This window comes from Cariama cristata, unplaced genomic scaffold (genome assembly GCF_000690535.1).
Source record: "Cariama cristata isolate BGI_N322 unplaced genomic scaffold, ASM69053v1 scaffold11967, whole genome shotgun sequence".
In the NCBI taxonomy this organism is placed as follows: domain Eukaryota; kingdom Metazoa; phylum Chordata; class Aves; order Cariamiformes; family Cariamidae; genus Cariama; species Cariama cristata.
Window position 1 is genome coordinate 31,825 of NW_009626138.1, and position 22,307 is coordinate 54,131.

The window sequence follows — 22,307 nt, forward strand, 5'->3', positions numbered from 1 at the left end:
ATATGGAGGTGGTAATTTGCTCTGACGGTAAAGCTGTTTATTGGTCTGGTGTGGGAAAATCTCTTATACGTACAGTGCTTTTTCCTTATCTTCCAGCCAAGAAAAGGCCACGGTGAGGGTGGGAAAGGACGTAGCCAGAATACCTTGATCTTCTCCAATTCTGCCAGTTAGGAGTTAGGTTCTACTGCACACATATATGCTGATATACCACATGGAGAGACTTTCTAAAGCACAGAATAAGTGGGCTGTACGTTTTTCTATTCAGAAGTCATTCCCTACCCTCAGAAGGAAAAAAATGTCTCATAATATTCCTGTGCTTTTTTCCCACCTTTCTTTCTAACACGCTGTAGGTTTTCAACAATCATTCTTTGAGAAGGATTTAAGCATCTCAAGCTATATTCCCAGTTCTACAGATGTCCCCGAGAGATTTATTTCTACAGAAATGGTCAGTAGCAGCACTCCACTAGCCTCCACAGTAAAAAAAATCACCGCTTGGAAATCACTTAATTCTCAGAGAAGTGCTTCTGTACAACCTGCTGTTACTGGAAACATTGCTCATGCTCTCAGCACCATCAGTGGTCACCTTGCTAACATGGAAGAGAGTTCTTCAGTACATGCTGTGATGACTGCATCTTCAAGGAGCCATGCTGTATCACCTGAGAAGAAAACAAGAGCACAAGTTGAGGCCTACAGCTATTTTGAGGCCGACAGGAAGACTTCTCCTAGCAGCAGAACAAATAAAAGCAAAGGGCTTTCTTTGCCAAGCAAAGTATTCAAAGTTGGAAATGCTCACAGAGTTCAGCACCTATCAGCCAAGCATAAAGCAAATCTTTTACCTTTTGTCCTTGTTGAAGTCACCATCCCACCAACAATGCTTCCTGAAGTGAGTGAAATTGTGATTCCTAAAGCAGTAACCTGTACCGATTTACCCTGTTTTCCTGGCGTACCTTGTGAGCCAAGTCAGGATGGAAGCGTCAAGTGTGGTCGTTGTCCTTATGGTTATTATGGAGATGGCTTCACTTGCAGAGGTATTACAAATAACTGCACTAAATGCTTTGCAGAAAAGAACCTTGTGGCATCTTTATAACTTGAAAGTACATTGTTACTGTGTGATCAGTGAAATGCATAGAGTATTGAATTTTCTCATTTTCATTATTAATATTGGCATAGCCTACAGGCTTTTAGTTGTATGGATATGCTTAAAAATATTTTTCTGATGTGTCTCAGGCTCCCCACTTATGGGCAGGGACCTAATGGATTCTGTGTGATCCGTTCATTATGTTAGGCAAGACACAGTTATGCTGAAATGCCACTTTCATTTTCCTTATTACTTTCTTTGTTTTCTTCATTGCCTTTCAGCAAGATGTAGACAAACATGTGGCAAAAATATGGAGTGTGTGGCACCCAATATTTGCAAATGCAAGCCTGGTTATGCTGGTTATAACTGTCAGGCTGGTGAGTATGGCATTTTGATTTAGCCTGTGGTAACTCATATCCACAAATTAATGATCTGAAGATCATTGTTGATTTTTTTGCACAGCTGTATGCAGACCTGATTGCAAAAATCATGGGAAGTGCATTAAGCCCAATGTCTGTGAATGTCTGCCAGGATACAGTGGCTCCACTTGTGAGGAAGGTAAATAGAATATTTTTTGCTTTTGAATCCATAAATATGCAAAGGATGCTGTAATTAACTTCCATGACTGTTCATTCTGACAGCAAAGAGGTGTGTTCATTTTACTTTAACAGAACTCTTTGAGTAATGTGTTGGTATATATCCTACTTTTTTGATATAAACTGTAAATGTTGCTTGTGATTGGATATTCCTAAAATTAGCTTTCACAGTAAGTAGAGGAGTTCACCAGTGAATGTAGATGCCTCTAAGCTAAACACTCCTGAAGAGTCAGAAGTCCTGTCTGGAAATTGTCTCAGATTTCTTTTCTTCAGGTGACCACCACTGTTGGGACTCTGTGTGCTCTATTGGAATGAAGTTCTTCTTGTTACTTATTCTTGTCAAAAGGCATGACACACATCTCCTTATTTTATTTCCAGTTCTTTGCTCAGTGTCAATTATTAACATTTCCCTTTTTCTGAAGCATAACCAATCCATGTGTCTTTTTAGAGGTGATTTCTTGAACAATATAATTCTGTATCTGCAGCACATTGTAAACCACCCTGTCAAAATGGAGGCACGTGCTTGGCCAGAAATCTCTGCACCTGCCCATATGGGTTTGTGGGACCAAGATGTGACACAAGTAAGCAAAAATGCATTAAGAGAAGAGTACAGAACATTTCTCCTGTTCTTCAGGAGCAAGAAAGCAAATTATGGTTTAAATTTTTGATGCACTCTGTCTAATGCTAGTAAATGACATAATACCTGTGCCTCTTTGAAGGCTCTCATACTTGGGCTTTTTGAACATTAGTTAGATAGCATTTGCATGTAACTTTGAAAACATAACGTACAATAAAAATTGCAAATAGTTTATTATTTATGATTCACGAATGTGGAAAAATAGCATGTTGTGTATGTGATAGTACCTTCAGAACACACAGAGATGTTTAATATGTCCTTACAGATTTCTAACTTACATCATCTTAAATTGGTTAGATGCTGGGGTGCATTCAGAAGTTGGTATCAGTGAATGGTGAGTCAGAAAAAATGAGATACAGGAAAACTGAATTCAGAAACACATGATGAGGTCTTTTTTTTTTTTTGAACATGGCACAAAAGTTGGAAAATTTGCTGTGATCATAGCTGAAAAATTGGAATTAGTTAATCTCACATAAATTGTCTTCTACATAGCAAAATCTACATGCTGCAATTTGGCAACTCCAAATTTTGAGTAGATTTCGTACTGGTAATTTTTATCATTCAGAGCGCCTAAATTTAGACATGCTGTTTATATATCATTCACCTGAATGTGCCACTGCATTATTGACCCTGAATTGAGAAAGTCCTTTGTTGATCTCCTCCTCAAATCCCAGGACTCTTTATTGTTAGTTTTTCTTGTTCTAGTTTCAGTTGTGACACGAAAAAAAATAAATGCTGCTCTTTGTTAAGCAATACTAAAGAGAATGAGATGTTGTCCTGAAGAAGTGATTCATGGTTTTCCACAGCCACGATATTTTAATGTCTTTGCTTGTTAGTCTTGTGTCACTCTATGCTTGCAGCTGCACTTGCGGAAGTGATGGAGGACACTTGAGTGAACTTTCTTGGAGTCCATCAAATCCATCATGTAACAGTGTCCATTTGTCTCTTAGTGTTGAATTTCCCTTTTTTTTTTTTAGAATTATTCGAAATTTTCTAGATTTTTAACACTGAATATAACCAAACCATAGATAATTACATTAAAAGAGATTTTATTTACCTTTATTGTCGGATGCTAGCTTTTTATGGCTTTGAGACTGGATTAATCTATTCAGCAATTCCTCTTCAACTAGTGGAATGGTGTGTTATTTCCAGTGTTAATATTTGGGAAAGAACTGAAAAATGAATCAAGCATAATTTGTAACATACCTCTTTCTCTCCTCCCCGCCTCCTCTTCTTTTTTATTTTTGCCCAACTTCTTGGATGGTAGTGGTTTGCAACAGACACTGCGAAAATGGTGGTGAGTGTCTTACTCCAGACATCTGCCAGTGTAAACCTGGGTGGTATGGACCTACATGCAGTACAGGTAATGCTCCAGCAACTTCCATATTCCTGGGAGAGTACACATAGGACCTCCCATACTTTGAAACTTGGAACCGTGTGGCTCAGGCAGCAGCGATGGGCAGCTGCTTACTTCCACAGAGCACCTCCACTCCGTCTTGTCTCTGTGTGTTAGTTCTGCTGCTGGCAACGCCTCTAGAAAGTAATACTGATCCTAAAATTTTGGGTAAAGATTTTATGTGAATGGTGTTACCTGTGGTTATCTTAGGTGTTTAATTCCTCTCCTTGCAATAGAAGCGGGTATTTTATAGATTTTATCTGGATGTCATGCTTCCCACTCTTCCTGACCCTGTTTCTGCAGCGAGGTGTGACCCTGTGTGTCTCAATGGTGGTTCCTGTACTAAGCCAGACGTTTGCCTCTGTCCACATGGTTTCTTTGGTGCCCAGTGTCAGAATGGTAATATTTTTTTTTCTTTTCCGCTCCCCTCTTACCTGCCATTATGAGGAAATCTGTGAGAAAACATTGTTTCCATAAGACACAAAATTCACAATCAAGTCATATACCTGAGAAGCAGTATAAAATAGAGATTACATTATTTTTTAGATTTTATGGCTGGTTCAGTGAATGTCCAAGGAGAAGGGAGACTCAAAATTTGCCTTGTCTTCCACTCAACTTTTCAGCAGTGTTCAACCAGTTCCATTATATATTATGTAGCCTGGTTACTTGTGTACACATACAGTTGCCAACCTTGACCTCTTTTTATCTGATTTTGTTTTTACTACTGATGTAGGCACCAATCCACATTAATATGATTTTTACAAGACAGGCCTGATAGTGCTGAATGTCTGTATAAGCTATCAGAATTCTAGTGTTGTACTCTTGTTTCCTAGAAGTGTATTGCTAAGTCAAACAAAATGCAAACTACAGCCTTTTCCTCCTGTTTGTATGTTTTAGCTGTCTGCAGCCCGCCGTGTAAGAATGGTGGTCATTGCATGAGAAATAATGTCTGTACTTGTCCTGATGGGTACACAGGCAGAAGATGTGAAAAAAGTAAGCCACTGTTAAAATCTTTCCAGGATCCAAAAGTATCCAGTAAATTACTCTGTAATCAGTTAAATGTATTAAACAGCAGATGGTTTTGATTTTAAGGTGTCTGTGAGCCAAGGTGCATGAATGGAGGAAGGTGCATAGGGCCAAACATTTGCTCTTGTCCTTCAGGATGGAGAGGACAAAGATGTAACACTCGTAAGTATCTTGCAGTTAACAGGAGAATCATACCTTAAAAGTAATATATGACTAAAGGACAACTCTGTCCACACAAGTAATATGAAGTTAGTGCCAAAGAACTCAGGAATATACACACATTGAAAAAATAATGGTCTGTAACTTGGCAGCAAAATATAGGATGGAGAACAAATACCATGCATTTCTTAGGCTAAATCATGAGACCAAAATATCTTTTAAATTCTTGTATTAAAAATAATATTTGTTTCTTTCTTATTTAAACAAGAATAAAGAAGCACCTGTATTTTTGCAAAGAGCTGAGTCAATGAAGTGAAATAATTTCAATTTGTGGGAAATGATTGGAATAGAAGATGCAATGGGCATAAGCCCTTTAGGAAAGGGAGAAGTAGGACTGTGATGGTAGCACAGCTGTGAGTTGCATAGTATCTTAATGCAGATATTGATGGTGCATAAATAAAATGTGGCAGTGTGAATAAAAGCACAGTCTGCATGAAAAACAGCATGAGGATGGTTGGTAGAAATCCAGTAGATAAAGTGTTAATGTCTGTCATAGTACCCACCTGAGGCTCAGATAGTGATATGACCAATGAGCTCCCTAATGGCATGGAGGAAAAACAGCTTTTGCTGTATTACTTTCTATAATTATTGGAAAGTTTTATTGAAAAAAGTATTAACCATGTTGACAGGGGTGAGATATTCTTGGATGCTGTGGAAGAGAGATTTGATTATCAAACAGTCAAGTAACCAATAAGAAATAATAGTGGTTTAGATTATGGCTTAATAAGCAGGGACGAATGTGCAGAAAAATGGGTCCTAGAAAATAACTCTGGATCTAATGTTCATGAGTTGATTCACCATGTTTTAAGTTGCATAACAAACAAAAGATCTCTCATTAAGGTGTAAGTTTTAGAAAGGTAAATTTGGACAAAACAAAGCTATTGAGTGATGCTGACTTCATTCAGTATTTCAGGCTTTTGTAGCAATCTGTGATGTATCAGAACATCTCAATGTGTGCTTTGGCTATAGGGCTTTTTGTTTCTAGTTGCCTCTCTTCTGTAATACCCTGTTACCTTAGATGGATTTTCAGTGAAGATGATGTGACTCTTGTGTATAGAAAGCAATCAACCTCTTGTGGGCATCCTGAAATGTAAATTAAGAAGTAAAAGTAATCACTTGGGATATAACCAAACTTTGTGATGATGTTTGTGCAGCCATCTGTCTTCAGGAATGTAAGAATGGTGGGGAGTGTATTGGACCGAGTACTTGTCATTGTCCTCCGCAGTGGGAAGGAATCCAGTGTCAAACACGTAAGAATGATGTGACATGTAGACCTTTTGCTTCAGCAACACATAGTGCCTAGAAGTCCTGCATCTTGGTTGTATTTTAACCTAGATCTGTGTCAAAGGCAGGATAATGAGTAGAGATTCCTCTGCCCTTTCTGAAGCCCTCCAGCATACGATGGTAATCTGGACCATGGCAATACGCGGTGGCTTGCTCTTAACACTGTATACTGCTGCAACAGCCCTGAGAGGCCATTGCAATAGCTTGAAATAGTAGGATGGGTTAAAAGACACCTTACTCGTTTCCCTATCTCAGTTTCATTCGTGCCCTCAGCATGTTCCCTTATTAAATCTGCATCAAAGCATATGGGAGATGGGATAGGCATAGGAACATTGTTGGCACCACATGACTCTGAAGTCTTCTTACACTGAGGGGTGTTTCCCTGTGACAATACCTACCAAGTTCTCAGCTCCTATAAGCAGGCAGAATAAGTATATAGAGATCGTAGCCACTTTTCCTTCACCAAGTTGTTTTCATGAATAAAACCACATATGTACCTCTCTTGTTTTAGCTGTGTGCAACCAGAAGTGTCTGTTTGGAGGCAAGTGTGTATTGCCTAACGTATGCTCTTGTCGTCCTGGTTATACTGGAGTCCTCTGTGGGAAGAAAATTCAGGTAATTGGAGAGTCAAGACACAATCACAGATACAGCGATTTGGGAGTCATTATCTAGTCCACCCTTGTCCAATGAAGCAGCATGAAATATACCAAATGGGTTTGTCTAATTTCTTCTTTTCAGTCTCCAGTGAGCAAAAGTTCATAAAATTCATAAGAGCTATTCCAGTAATTTATAGGCTCTAATAATTACAGAATTGTTCTCCACACCTAAAGTAAATTTCCTTTGTTTCAAATTAAGCTGATTGATTCTCTCTTATCATTCCCTAAGTGGCTGCAGCACGATCCCCTTCATAACAACCGCTATTCTCTTTTCCAGCATCTGGCCCTATTTTGGGGAAGAGTATCCCACTGCTGACTTTCTTAGCTTGCATCGAGTCAAGTCCTAATCTTTTTCAATAATGTCACTCTGTTCATCCCTGTTTTATACAAACATTCCTTATCCCCAAGTGTAACTTTGGGAATAGCTTTACTTTTTTGCATTATAGTGAATGATGACCATTTCTCTGTTTTGTCACATAATCTTCTGTTGTATTCCTTCCCTTGGGTGCTGACAGTCACTCACTGAAGTAATTTAATTAAACATTTCATTACAACTAACTTTTTGTGATATTTGAAGTAGAAAGCATTCTACTTTTCTCCCTTTATCTGTGATGTTTCTCATCTTTTCATTTCAACATATCTAGACACTTTTTTGGTGCCAGTAGAATTCCTTTGGTGGAGCTGGGACATAGTTGAACTAATTTTAACACTGCATGCTGGTGCTGTGCCTTTACACTCATCTTTAATTACATGCCACTGTTCACACCTGTATTGTGTTTTTTTTAAAAACTATTTAGTTCTTTGGTGTCTCCTGCTGCAGCCAAAATAGCATATTCTATCCATCCCAGCTTTCCTTTCTTTTTAGTACTTTGCAATGTTATGTCTTTTAATGTAAAACCTATAATGTGACTGCTTCTTTTAGTGAGAAACAGGTGAAAAACAGGGAAGACAGCAATGTTTTAACTTTAATCCAGCCTCAGTTTCTCTCAGTTGAAACTACTGGGAGTTCAGATCTTTTTTCTACTTTATCAAGTCCAATATACAATGCAAATACCATTTGTGGTCAGATAGCAGATAAACATACTTGCCCCATCTCTAGCAAGTTAAGAAATTGAAAAAATTAATAAATGCTCATAAACATTTTGAAAATATAAAACTATAAAGATAAGGCTATAATGTTTGCAACATGGATTTCCAAAATATGACCTAAAAAAAGAAATAATTTTGATTTAAATGTTTACATAAATATATCCTGCAGAGCATTAGTATATTTTTAATCTAGAAAAGACCTTGCCGATCAGTCAGACAGTGCTGTATCATACACTGACCAATATGGCACATTTTCTTAAAGAAATAATCAAGCTATATGCACAAGTTTAACTTAGTGTTGTGTTTCTGCATATCAGGAAAGCCGAGATTCATTAAAATTGATCCTTAAACTTTGTAATAAAAATGGGCTGCATCATTAAAGTCTCTTTTTACGTTTATTTATTTATTTTTCTCTCCAAGGTACAAAGGCATCATGGTTGAAGAAAAGAAGTGTATCACTTAAATTGCAATGCTGCATGGATATATGAGACTTGAAAACAGCAAAATGATTGAGGACAATTACAGAGTTTATTTAAATGAAAAGAATATCCAGAAGCATTATTTTAAAAGATTCATATTACAGTCATGAATTTTGGCGAGCTTCAAAACAACAATCTTGTAGTCATTAAAACATATGTATATTTCTACAATTTTTTGCTACCTCATGCACAAACCCCACAGCCTCTGCTTCTTCACTGGGCTCACAGATTTGATGAATGATGCAACCCCAAATTTCTGCAGTTCGTTGATGCAGTCAACTGGACTATGAGATTTTCTTTGTGGGAGCAAGATCGTGATAACTGCTGAGTGTCTCTGGGAGAAAAGGCAGCACTTCATCACTTGTGAATGGTACCTTCTGTTTTTAAACATTGTTTACATATTATTTGGCTGCGTACAGAAGAAAAAGCAGAACTGTTTTTTTCTTTTTTGTCTTGTATTTGCGTTGGTCTGTTATAATGACTAGCTAGTAGTGAGGAAGGAGGGGGAACCTAAACCTAGGCTTGGCTACTAACAATGGAGGCAAGGCCACATGTCTTGTTACCAGTCAACTAGAGGCACAATAATTCTGGTTTATCTATGGCAAGCCTCTGTAGCCAGGAGCCAGATACTGACGCTTCTGTTTTGACTTCATTACTTACAGTCACGAAGTTGAGTACCCAGCTACTGAATGACCTCTGTGTCTCTAAGACTTTCATGCTCCTGTTTTGTAATGGCATTCAGTAATATGAGGAAATTTTGTCCCTGAGTCTCTTAGAGAAACTTGACAATGCTTTTAGCTATGCTGAATCTTAAAGTAGGAACTAGTGAGAGGAGGAATTTGCTGTCCATCATGCCATCCGTATATATCAAATCAGAAAGTATTTGTAAAAACAACATAGAGGAGTTTTCTACATGACCTATTACTCCAATGAACTGTTGGCACCTACCAGCTGCCAGATAGGTTTTTGAACAAATAAAATTCCAGTTTTTCTGAAGTTTCCCACAGAGGACCACCATCTTCTTCCCCTAGAGCTGCAAAAGACATTTCAGTTCCTGCTGCAACCAGCTGAGCTCTCGTAATAGATACAAACGTCCCTTTAGCTAAGCCATTGAAGTTTACTGTTTTGTTCTGGTTTTGAAATCAAAAATAAATGTCACGACTTCCCGTTCTCCTGAGCAATATTGAATTTACATACACTAATTCTGAATGGGAAGAAAATAGAGCTCATTTTGCCATTTACTGCCATTATAGGATGCCGATTGCCAAATCATAGCTGTTAGCAGCTCTGTGCCCAGATTTCTGCTCACCTTTTGACAGTCCTCTTAAGTCACTTTGCAAAGTAAGGTGGCATTTTGAGAGCTCAGCGTCACTCCAGAATGATACCTGATGGTTTTGCAAGTGTCTGACTGGTGTATTTAAAAAATGTTCTCAGTTTCCCACTTGCATTTTAAATTTCAGTGGTTTCATAGTTTCTTTCAATCAAGCATCCAAGTGGCTGATAGCCTGATTGTCTGGGAACTGTTCTATTATTTAAAACCTACTCCACTTGAACCGCTTTGTTTCTCACAACTCACAAAGATCTCTGAACAAAACCTGACTAGCTATTCCAACCAATGCCTCAGGATGATGCTTTGAATACACAAGGTTCTGAAAATGTTTTTAAAATGCAAACACCAATGTCGCATAATCTCATATGGTAATAACCCCCGTGCCACGTGTCAGTTACAGAGGTGGTATGCTAAAGAGAGATAGGAAAAATCCACCAGGAATGCTGTTAATAGTACTTTGGTTAACAAGTTTGTGCAACCCTCCATTCACAAAACTGAATTAATATATATCTGCCTTCTAGGATTTCAGGCTGAATAAAGGGGTTTTTTTAATCATAAATGTTAGTATTTTCCATTTATTTTCAGTGGTTCTAAAGGCAGAAATTATTTCTTTTACCTTTTCCAAATGCAAGCTGTGTGAACAAAAGCACAGCCAGAGTTTTGCTACAGTAGTTCAATATGCTCAGTGCTAAGCTGTGCTATTTTCCAGCATCACATGATGCAGAAAAATTACTAGTACATGCATAAAGACAGTCAGGTACTTCAAAACTGCCCAGTAATTATGTGATCAGTTGAAATTATTTTGTTACTAGATTGTTCATCATTCATACCCATGAAACAGAATTCACTGTAATTAGAAAGCACATCATTGCAACCATGCAGTAAAATTGCTCAGTTTAACAAGAGGCAGGGCTTGTGTACTCAGGTTAACAAAATTGTTCTCGAATTGCAAAATGCAATCTGAAATTAGGCCCCAAAGAGTTAGGGGACTTGGAAGTTGGGGAGAAGGGTTGCATACTGCAGGAGTTGCCACAGTTCTACTCTGATGGAACGAAGGGCAACTTGTCCTAAACTGAAGATCTTACAGTGATTCTTAGCACATTATACAGAATACAGGTATCTTCACTGAATTTTCTTGCATGATCTCTTTAAATACTAAACAGTGCCAGAAGGTACCTATGTACATCATCTATTTACTATCTGGTTGCACTAAAGTTGCTCCACAGGCCAGCAGAAATTCTCCCAAGTGCAGATTAACTTTTGCCGATGATCCTGAAAAGATCTTTAAAATGCAGCATAATTAATGTTTTCTGAAGGAAGGACTCTTAGCAAGGACTTAGTTTCCTACATTTATATCTATGTTGGCTGTGATTTAAAAAAAGAAAAAAACAACAAAAAAGTGGGCCCCATGTGAACAGCTCTTTCTTTTACAAAAGTTAAGTATATATTCTCATAGCTGAGAACAGAAAGCAAGTTAATATTTCCATCTACCAAAAGCAAACCTGTGAAGAAGAATCAGCGCAAACCCTAAAGTAAATCCATATAAAAGCTCAAGCTACTTGACAAATTGGCTGTATCTACTCCATTACTTGCTCAAATGGGAAAATCCAAAGTTTAAATTCTCAATAAAACATAACATCTGGGTACATATACAAAACCAAATGTAGGGGTTAGAAAGTGTTACTAATGACTAAAGATGTTTATGCTGCTTCTCTTGTATAAAGGTATCGCATGGCAATGTCAGGTCATTTTACTCAACTTCCACTCACAGCTTAGTTTAGCCAATAAAGGATATTTTACAGATAAACCAAGTAACTCCATTCTTGCTATAACCACTTAGAGTAGAAGAGAAAATATAAATAGTAAAATGTGCATGTAAGTAAATTAAAAAAAGAACCACTTCTCACCTTTCTGCACACACCCTAAAAAGGCAGAATATCAAAACCGAAACCAGTGCAATACCCCTACAATTTTTCCAGTTGTTTTTAGTGAAAATCTGAGCATCTGTATAAGGTGTTACAGTTCGCTCTAAGCAATAAGGGAGGTAACGTGTTCTGTGGTGTTTTTCTTGACCTTTGAGCTGCATGCATAACTAACTTTTCACAGGAAGACACATCTAGCTCCAAAGATCACATGCTGTAAGTAGTATGTTCAATCCTCCAGCATGTGGGAAACAAAGAAAAAACAAGGAATACCGACAGCTCTTTTTGTAAATGTATGTGGAACTGTGGAAATAATAATTTGGGGACCTGGACTGTCATAATACATTCTGAGACTGTTCCACTTTAAAATAACTACTAGAAAATTCACTTTTAAACTCACTTCTTAAAATATTGCAGAAATTTAAATGGTGTTTCTTAAGAACAAAACCAAAAAACCCCAAAGAAAAACCCTGTAGCCAGTAGATGGTGCTACATTCAAGCAGTATTTCTAAAATATGCCATCACGTTCTGTGTGCCATCAAATTACTGCTTGCTTACTTCAATCATTTCTAAACAGGGAACCATTTAAATTAGCATTTATTGTGGCCTGCTCAGAAACACCAATTACAGGTCTCTCTCCTGGTCTCATGTTCCTAACGATGCTGTATCTCTTTTGGCTTCTAATAATGATTATTGTCACTTTTGGCTTTATTAGTAGAAGTCAGTCTTTTCAGGAACAATACTGCGCTATTATGCCTCTTTACATTTACATACTTCTGCTTATTTACTCTGAAATCATGGGTCTGAGGCAATGAATATTTTTTTTCCATTCATTTCCCTGCAACCAGTATATCATCTACGGTATTCAACTTAACTCCTGAATTTCTAAATTATGGCATGATTATTGTAATGAACTGTGATACAGACACAGAATTTCATCATAAAGCCTGCTCCAGAACCGTCAATGAAATCATCTTGTTCCATGGATGAAAACCACATTTTTCACAATCATGTGTGAAATATCCAGTGTATCACAGCAAAAGCAGCACAAAAAACATACACTCCTCTTACCCTGTTCCCTGCCCCGGCAACAAAACCTGCACAACACATGTCCGCAGCAGGTTTCATCTGAACCAGATGCAACAGCCTCCAAAGCAAGGGCAGAGGAAAGCTTCTCAACTACACAACGCAGCAACTGCTCAGAACAGAAAGCAGAAGGCTCATGAACTGTACCATTGTCTTTCATTTGCCCTCCGTATGCTTAGGTTCTCTCTTTTAGAGAAGGTTGGTAACTGAGAAGATCCCCATTTCCTTTGCTTCCTGTCAATGCTTGGTGGCTTGTAATCCCTGAAGAAGCATGTCCATATAAGTCACTCTGCCTTTGAAAGCTACATGTTCTGGTAAGGGAGCTTATACACAGAGACAATGCTATTCCATCAAATGCGTTAAAATAATGCATAGGAAAATGGATTAAAGCAATGCATAGTTGAAATTCTCCCACCAAAAAGTCTAGTTTCATCTAGAAGACCATGAAAATCAATCTCTGTCTCAAAAAAAAATTGATTTGGGCATCATTCAGAAAGTTAACTGATTCAACTTCCATGTTTTGGCAAAACCTTCCTCAACTGTAGCCTTCAAGAAATAGCAGAGATGAGACATGAAACAATGAACATAGGAGTCTCAGTCCAATCTGCAGTCCATTCAAAAGGCTGCAAAACCTAAATGAAGCCACACTGGAACACGTCCAGGAGACAAGCCTCAGCATCCTCCACACAGGTGATTTGTGACAGACAGATGATTTCCTTTTCCTCACTGCCAATCTGTAGCCTCCCATTATATTGCTCCTGTAACAACGCAGTATTGAATAGGAATGAATCATCAATGTCTGCACCTCCAGAAGGGAGATAAACACATTTCCCTATCTTACTGGGGTAAGGAAAAGAAATAATTAGAAGTTGAGAGATGATCAGATAATATGATTGTGAAAGTAGTCAAAATAAGGAGCCTTTACAGTATCAGTATGGACCAAGCTTTCAGGAAGTAACACTAGAACTGTCTGAACAAGTAGTGAGTTTTGGGTTTTTTATACTGCTTAACTGATCAAGATCCAAATCTGCTTGTGGGGGGGGAGGGGGGGGACAGGAAGCATACCTAAAGCAATAACCAGGATTTTAATAAGATGCTTTGCAGTTTGCTGATGTTCCAGAAAGATGCAAACTCTGCAAGTTTCCTCTGGCAACTGTGTAACCTTATTGAAGGTAAGTTATACTTGAACTAACATTCACTTCTGATGATCTGAATTAAGATATGTTGTTTCATGTGCTTTTTAAAAACACGATTAATTCTAGTCAAAGGGGAAAAAAAATGAAAAGGAAGAGCACAGATCTATTCTGAAGTACTTTATTGAAGAGTAAATTTTATTTCAAGGTCAGCTGTATCAACCAAGACTTAATACTTCTGCTTACAAAGAAAAAGTAAGAACAGAAGAAAACGTGTGCCATACACTACACACACTTGGATACCTATAACAGCTTTGTTACAATCAGCAATACTTTTCTTTCCTACAGAAAAGCATTTACTTAATATACTGAAGACAAAAAGCTATCTGAAATCAATTAGTTACCATGTTTGTTTTAAGGTCCCCCACTGCTGCAGACTTCATCTCTGTATGAAGAGTTACATGAAGAAAATGCAGCTTATCTTTGCTGAAATTCCTTCATTCCTTCCTTTTCTTTGTACACTGCAGACCAGAGTACGGCAGTCGACATCTGCACACGTTTGGAGCTATGCATTTTCCTCCATGTTGACAAGGTAGTTTACATACGGCTGAAATGAGACACCAGATACATAGTATGTCTTCAGCTTAACACAGGATCATTTCTCTTCTTTGTCTCACTGTGCTAGCAGAATTGTTCCCTGGTGAGCGCACTGGGACAGTATAAATAAAAGCATAATGAAAGAACTGAAAAGCAATGCCTCTCAATTTATGGCATCGTGGCCTTCACAGGAATATATCCACAGTACATCTAGTCTTATTCATGCTCCATTCCCCTTTTAAAATACTATCATTTCCGTTGTTCTTTAAGGCACAGGTTATTTTTGAGATGGATGCCTCCATGAAAATGAGGGAACAATAAAAATTCTTGCTGAAACCTATTCAAGCTGGTTCTTGGATCCACATCCATGAGGAAACAGTTGCCACATTCTACTGTTGCTCACACACTGCCCTTCTGTTCCCCCACAAGAAGGGCAGAGGAGGACTGCGCGGGCACAGCTTTCCTTGTCCCCTAGCTACACATCAGGTCACTTAACAAGCCAGGGGCTGCAATTCGCTTATGAGCATCTGCACCAACAGAAGTCAAACTGGATGCAGATCTAGTTAGTTCAGGAACAGTGATTATTTTGACATTAAGGACCTGAACACTTCTACCATTATTGCTGGTGCAGGGAATGGAGCTAAGCATTTTGTAAGCTCTCTGCATCTCCCGTACTTACCTTTTAATATCACCCTCTATTTTGATACATCGATGAATACAAAGGATAAACATTTTGCTGGTCAAATGGGAACATTAAAGTATTATTTGTTAATATTTGCTTACTATATATATTGCAGAAGAACTAAGACTAGCTGATTTGGATTCCCACAGCCACACAAAATTTCAAATGCAGAGGATTTAATCCAGAGACCTTGCACCCACGATACCCAGTTCAAAAGCAGTGTTTAAATGAGCTTTCTCTCAGTTTCCCAGAGAGCAAACAAAAAATCCATTCCTTTTTACAGTCTCAGGATTATTTCTTTGGCATTAGGGCAGTGATGTTATGAGCATACAAAGCCCTGCCAGAGAAGGCTAGATTAAAGTTTTTATAATCATCTGCTTTTGTGAATCAAAATTTGGGAAAATGCAAGTGGTTGTTCAGCAAGAGTGTCAGTCAGTACTAATCTTGATTACAGCTGGCTTCCTCTTACTCTTCTAAGAGCACCTAGCATTGATTCTGCCGACTTATCCTCAAAGAGAGAAGCAAGTTTCAGTTTTCCATGTCTATAAAATTTAATGAAGCTTCTAACCCACATCACCAGTGTGGGGTTCTTTGTTCATGCGAGGCACGGACAACTCAGCACATCAATATGATGATCAGAGAAGTCGTTTATTAATCAGAAGGCTACATCTTATATACTGCTTTCTACTTCCGTACACGCGCTTGCTCAAGCTCTAATTGGTTACATGTACTGTCCACATGACTATCATGCACCTTAGCAAGGATTCTGACAGGTGTCTATGCCATGCATAGACACCATGTAAATTAAACACAAATTCTTTGTTTAACATACAAGCTCCCTGTCTCATCCTGTTCCCATGGCCTTGTTTCTCAAGCTTATCTATCTCCTGCCCCACAAGCTCGCCTCCCTTCATAACTCTCTGCACTTTCCCACATCTTATCACATTCTCAAAATACCCTCCAGCTCATGGCTAACATAAAATGATCCTACAACCAGTGATAGTGTTCCTGTAATGGCTATTTTCAGTTCTTTATACTGGGGTCTCGGTTCATAGAAAATAGGTCAGAAACACTGACAAGACATACCAAGTAATGAATTTGGCAACAACCAAAATCTGAATTTACTTAAAGTGAAAAGTTCTGTCTTTCTGACCAAACTGCAAAGCCATCTACTCCTTATGCTTACTTGTAAGATCCCTAATATGAAGAAGCAGCTCTCATTTACTATTCTAAGATACCTTCCTAGCAGCTTTGTTTGGCACTGAAAATTTGAACACTATATTGGTAAATCCAACAAGCAGAGAAAAGGATAAACGAAAAATGTCAGAAGTCATTTACCTAAGTGACATGCACCACCGACCCATCCAGCTGGACAGCTACAAATCCCAGGAGCCACACAAGCTCCATTATTCCGACAACCTTGAGGACAAATTGCTAGAAGAAAAGAATGAGTAAGTCAGCAGGATTTATAAAACTGATAGAAAAGAATCCTGACAGAATGAAAGATTCAGGATGATACAAATCAAAATGGCAAAAAACATTTTCTTCCAGGCCAGATATGCAACTGGCATAACTCTAAAAGCACTTCCAGGATCACGGAAATGGAAAAAAATACTTAGGTACGTGTTAAGAATTTTGGTTTAAATGTTAACAGGTGCACACTTTAATGTAAAATAATTTGACACTATTTTTTCTACCAACAATGTAGGTCCTTCATTTCTGTAGTAACGCAATGACATTTCCATAGTTATTAGCCTATTAGCCTCTTAATACTCCTAAAATGTCTTTGTTACTGCAGTTATATTTTAAACCAATAAAAATATTTTCATGAATGTAGATACCCACCTTCTTGGCATCTCGATCCTGTCCAGCCAGAAGCACAAAGGCACTTCACAACTCCATTGACAGAGATACATTCCCCACCATTTTGGCAGCCTCCTTCACAGCTTACTGCAGAACAGCACACGCAGTACATTTCAGAAGCAGCATAGGACTTCAAATAATCATCTTTAAACAGCTGGTCTACCATCAACTATGTGTTTTATCATGTTTGCGAAGACTAAAATTTCAATCATTCAGAGCAAGGCACAGTTCGATAAGGAGTGAGTGAGGATGACAGAACCACATCTGCAAATGTCAGCTCAAAATGCAGCTAAAGTTAAGCGTGTGCTTAAAAGCTTGTTGAGCATTTAGCCCGAGAGTACCAACAAACAAACATGATTATTGCTATGGCACAGCTCCTCCCCTCCCCAACTGTGAACCAACTGTTCACCAGCTACACCACAGTAACTAGTTACTAACATGCATATTCTTATCGATCTTGCCAAATCACAGCTGGTAAGCCAGCAACATGTGGTCAAGGATTCACATCTTTCCTTACCTGGCAGGACCTACACATAACAAGAGGAAGAAGAGAAGGGGATATTACTTTGACAAATGAACCTATGACTACAGTCAAGTTGAGTGGTGCCTTCCCAAAGGCCAACTAAGTCAGCCTCCTCATTCTATATTTGTTCCACATGTCAAAGCCCTGAAGGCCTTATTAATGAAGCATTATTTATGCCAGACTTATGATTGGTATCAACTGTGGTGTGCACCACCTTTGAAATATGGCATAAACACTGTTTTGTACAATCAAACACATCCTTTCACAAGCATGAATGTAGAATGTATACATCACCTTCACCGTATTGAAGAGAAACAACTATTCTTCATTATAATGATGGACAGTTGGGATGTCTGCTTGATACTTGGTAGAAAAAAGTCCAAATCTCTGTTCTAGCACAAGTTTTGACCATGGTCTCAGCTAACAGATTTTTGGCACAAATACCAAACATACAAGGACACACCAGTCAACACCAGCACAGCTGGAAAAGCTCTTCAAAGCTTGTTTGCATATTTCTTTGTCACACAGTATAAGTTAATGTATTTAATATTGATTGTATTTGATCGATTGTGGTGACTGGCAAAAGCACCTGAAGACTGGAGGAAATTAAATATCACTCCAATCTTCAAGAAGGGCAAGGAGGACTCAGGGAACTACAGGCTGGTCAGCCTCACCTCAATCCCTGGTAATATAATGGAACAACTGATCCTGGAAACCATTTCCAGACACGTTAAGGTCAAGAAAATCATCAGGAATAGTCAGCATGGCTTCACAGTGGGGGTGACCAAGCAGTGGCACAGATTGCCCTGGGAAGTTGCGGAGTCTCCATTCTTGGAGATATTCAAAAGCTGTCTGGACGTGGTCCTTGGCAACTGGCTCTAGGGGGCCCTGCTTGAGCAGGTGGGGTGGACAATGTGACCTCCAGTGGTCCCTTCCAACCTCACCCATTCTGTGATTCTGTGCGATTCTGTAATAGCACACTGCACCACACTGCAAGTTTGTACATCCAGGCTCCATATGCCTCAGTACTCCACCTTAAAGGTGAGCACAAGCACATCCTTTGCCTTACAGGTATAAGGTGGTAACAAATACATGCAGGACTTTTACTCAACTACAAGTCCAAGTCTAGACGGTAGTATTAACATAAACTGAATCCTCACTTTGCTTTTTCTATTTAAGTAGTACTTCTCGCCTTGCTTCTGATTTAGGCTTTTCTGAAAATATCAAGGTCCCCTTTCTTGTTGGGTTCCTGTCAAGACCCCACAAATCTACACTTTCAGTTGGCTCTTAAGAAATTAAAAAAAAATAAAAAATCCTTTTGCTGGAAAATGAAGCTGACCATGCTCCAGTTTACCTCATTGCTGTCAACACTGTTATGTCTACTCAAAATGAAGAGTTATTTCCTGATGCATTATACAACAATATTGTGTTATACAGATCTTCATTAGAAGATACTTCCTCATCTTTTTTGTTCCTCTATAATGTTAACAATTTTGATATCAAATTATTATTACTGGCGGTTGAATTCCCATTCAGTCTAGTTGACATCCCAGAGCTACAGCTGAAGCTTCTGCAAACTTAGACAGATGTTACCACATTAGGTACACTCAGGTCATGCTTTCTTCATAAAATACCAAATATAGCTTTATTAAAAAAATAAAACAACCCCCCCACCACCTACAAACCCAGACAACCCAACAACAAGAAGACTCCAGAGAACTGCAGAAGCTAGCTGAGTTTCTTCCCCAAATAGCCATTAGGTTACACTCCAAGTAAACTCTTGTAGCTATTTCACATTTGAAGGAAACAAAGACAATGCCTGCAGAATAAACAAGACTCATAAACAGAGAATCCTGTGAGGTGTTGCTAGCTGCTGTGACCACCGTCAGACAGAATGCTTATTAAGTTCTCAGCACAATGATGACTGCCCAACTGATGTACTAGCATATTTTCAAAAAGAACCTCTAGAAATTTAAGTGCTAGATTGAGGCTTTTCCTCTGAAAGAAAACAATGCTTTCTTTTGCTTCACTCTCTGGGGATACCTTGCCTACTACATAATTTTCCCCTCAAAGTATTTCAAGTTTGCTTCTCCTTTTATCCCAGAACTCAAGTTATCATCAGTATTCTGATCAGTTCATAACAACATAACAATGTTTTCTTGGATTGCCTTTTCCAATCCATGCATATATTCAATAGACTTCACAAAACCATAAAAATTGGTCTTTGCTACTCCTCATCTCTGTCATCTCCCATTATCTATCAAAAAAATATTGCCATGCATATCTTTAGCGACTCGCCCTCGATATTACCATCCTGCAGATACTACACAAAAGTTTCAACCACGTGATGAAGAAATATGTATCTATACGAGTCATCTCATTAATTTTTTAGGAAAAGTCTGTTACAGTGCTAAACAGAATATTTACATAACACATAAATGTGGTATTTTCCAAAGGACAAAATTCTCTTAGATTCTTACAACACATTTCAGTACATATACTCCACCTCATTCTCCTGCAAGCATGCAGATCCTCTAGGCTATGCATTTTTTGACAGTGAGGTCAGACATCTAAGGAATTAAGGCCATTATTTCAAAGTGCATTAGATCTTGGACTTGAGGAGTCAAAAATTAATTTTATCTGTTTTCAAACTCCTTGTCTTTCCAAGCTATCACTTGTTTGGGTCTTACTCACCTTTATGACAGTATCTACCCCCATAGCCAGGTGGACATCTGCATTTTCCAGGTCTGAGGCACTCCCCACCATTCTTGCATTTTGGATAACAAGTTGCTGTAAGACAGATAACAAACAAAGCTTGGATAAATACTGGTGAAGCTTACAGAAATTACTACTTAAGTACATAGGAAATTCACATTATTTTAGTCTCTGAGTACTCAGTTTGTCTTCACCTTTCCTAAGATATATTTGCCCTGCCACTCTACATTGCTGATCAGGTGAAATAGTTTCCCTGCACAGACTGCACTCCACCATTTTAAGCTTTTAAACACTCAAAACTAAGAAAGATTCTGGACCCTGGACAGAACAGGCAGAACAAAGAGCCATATTAAAAAGGAACAAAGGAACACAGGTGGACTGCCAAAGCAGTTTTTGATAATTGAAGTCAAGAAATGACACATGAGAATTGAGGCGGTAAGAAGAAATGATTTAAGAAAAAATGCTGCAACTTCAGGGGCATCTTCTGATTCTGAGGATGAAATATCAGACTACACTCTTTACTGGATTCCTACATACCTCTCCAGAAAAACTACATGCTCATTTCTTTATACCTCTTCTCTAAAATGTTTCCAGAAGTAAGTCAGCACTTCCTTCTCCTCCACTCTCTTTTTTTTGCCTCAGCTGGCCTCTCAGAGACCTTTCTGAAATGTACAGTGTTTGTTTAGAAATCATCTGAGAGAAATGTAACCTTTGCCATAACTGTAATTATCTGTTGGGAGAAGAGCATCTATGATCATCACAGATTCTGCAACTTTTTCATTGCTGACAGTTTGGACAGGTTGGATAAGGCACAAATAAAAATCTTAATTTTGCAAAATTCTGGGTAAGTCCAGTCAGCCTGAAAACAAATTACCTATCACATAGACCTCCTTGCTACTCATAAATCATTCCTGAATCAGCCCTGGTGTCTGAGAAAACATTTGTTTATTCACACACACATTTTAGAAACCCATGCGTTTCAGAGAGTCTCATCTGAATTAACTGCAAGTGCGAGGTGAGTTCTCTACAGCACATTGCTTCATCCTTTGACCGGATGGGTGAGAAGCCTGAAACAGCAGAAAGAAAAGGGAAAAGACGAGCAGTAACACCACACTGATTTTGCCCTCGTGTACTTACAGCACTCTCAAGCAACCCAACTGAAGAACAGACGATTTTTCAAATTAGTATCTGCAGAATGAGTATTTGCATGCAAATAAAGGACACAGACATGTATGAAAGAACCATTCAGCACTCAGCTCTGCATAACTGTTTCACCAGATGCCTTCAGTTCATTGGAAATGCCATACAAGAGCTCTCAATTTAAGAAAAACTCTATTTTTGTGTTATTTCACATAGTTTTCAGTTCAGTTTTCTTGACAGAACAAGGGATGAAGCTACATCTATCCATTTTTTTTTCTACACTGATGACCTTATGAGAGCAAGCATTCAGTGGTTCTCTTAATACCAGACAGTTCATCCCTGTAGTTCAAAACCAGATCTGCATCTCCAACAATCTTTCACATCTCCCCTAACCCAAAAATGTGTAGGATCCAACAGTTGTTTGGAACAGTGCATACAGCGTAGTTATTCATCCCCACTATGCAGCGCATTAGCTATACATCATTTATCACCACCTGCTAGCCTTAGCTTCTAAATAAAACAACACTCCATGAATGATTACAGTGCTGAATGAAATTTTCAGCATCCCATTTCAGAGTCAAAAAAAAAAATACAACACACCCTCACATTTTAAATGAAGGGCATTGAGAACTAGAACAAATATTGTAAAAATTATACCACCTCTTCACACAGGACAACACGTGAAGCAAAAGAACTCCTGATATCGAGTGATTTTTAGCAATTAATAGCCACAATGCTCTGCAGTTAAACTTTTGAAGAAAGGAATAAGAAATCAGGCATATTACATTAAACAGGGTTTAAACTAAAACTCTTCTTCCCCGTGTTTACATTTGCATACTGGGTCATATTTTCAAAA

At 38.4% G+C, this 22,307-nt stretch overlaps 2 protein-coding genes across 2 annotated transcripts in view; one reads left to right on the plus strand and one right to left on the minus strand.

Annotated features, from left to right (window-relative positions):
• VWDE (von Willebrand factor D and EGF domains) overlaps nucleotides 1-6,908 on the plus strand; it is a 37,029-nt gene extending 30,121 nt beyond the window's left edge. The window contains exons 21-30 of the mRNA XM_009703899.1: nucleotides 351-1,028; nucleotides 1,360-1,455; nucleotides 1,541-1,636; nucleotides 2,160-2,255; nucleotides 3,579-3,674; nucleotides 4,011-4,106; nucleotides 4,605-4,700; nucleotides 4,800-4,895; nucleotides 6,107-6,202; nucleotides 6,748-6,908. Of these exons, the coding sequence (XP_009702201.1) occupies nucleotides 351-1,028; nucleotides 1,360-1,455; nucleotides 1,541-1,636; nucleotides 2,160-2,255; nucleotides 3,579-3,674; nucleotides 4,011-4,106; nucleotides 4,605-4,700; nucleotides 4,800-4,895; nucleotides 6,107-6,202; nucleotides 6,748-6,908 (1,607 nt within the window). The remainder of the gene's footprint in view (nucleotides 1-350; nucleotides 1,029-1,359; nucleotides 1,456-1,540; nucleotides 1,637-2,159; nucleotides 2,256-3,578; nucleotides 3,675-4,010; nucleotides 4,107-4,604; nucleotides 4,701-4,799; nucleotides 4,896-6,106; nucleotides 6,203-6,747) is intronic.
• Nucleotides 6,909-14,226: 7,318 nt separating this feature from the next.
• Nucleotides 14,227-20,386, minus strand: LOC104164546 (von Willebrand factor D and EGF domain-containing protein-like; the record flags this gene model as incomplete). The annotated part of the gene is made up of 4 exons (XM_009703900.1): nucleotides 14,227-14,538; nucleotides 16,549-16,644; nucleotides 17,056-17,160; nucleotides 20,291-20,386. Coding segments are annotated over 4 exons (407 nt in total), but the record flags the coding sequence as incomplete, so codon positions are not given.
• Between the last annotated feature and the right edge of the window lie 1,921 nt (nucleotides 20,387-22,307).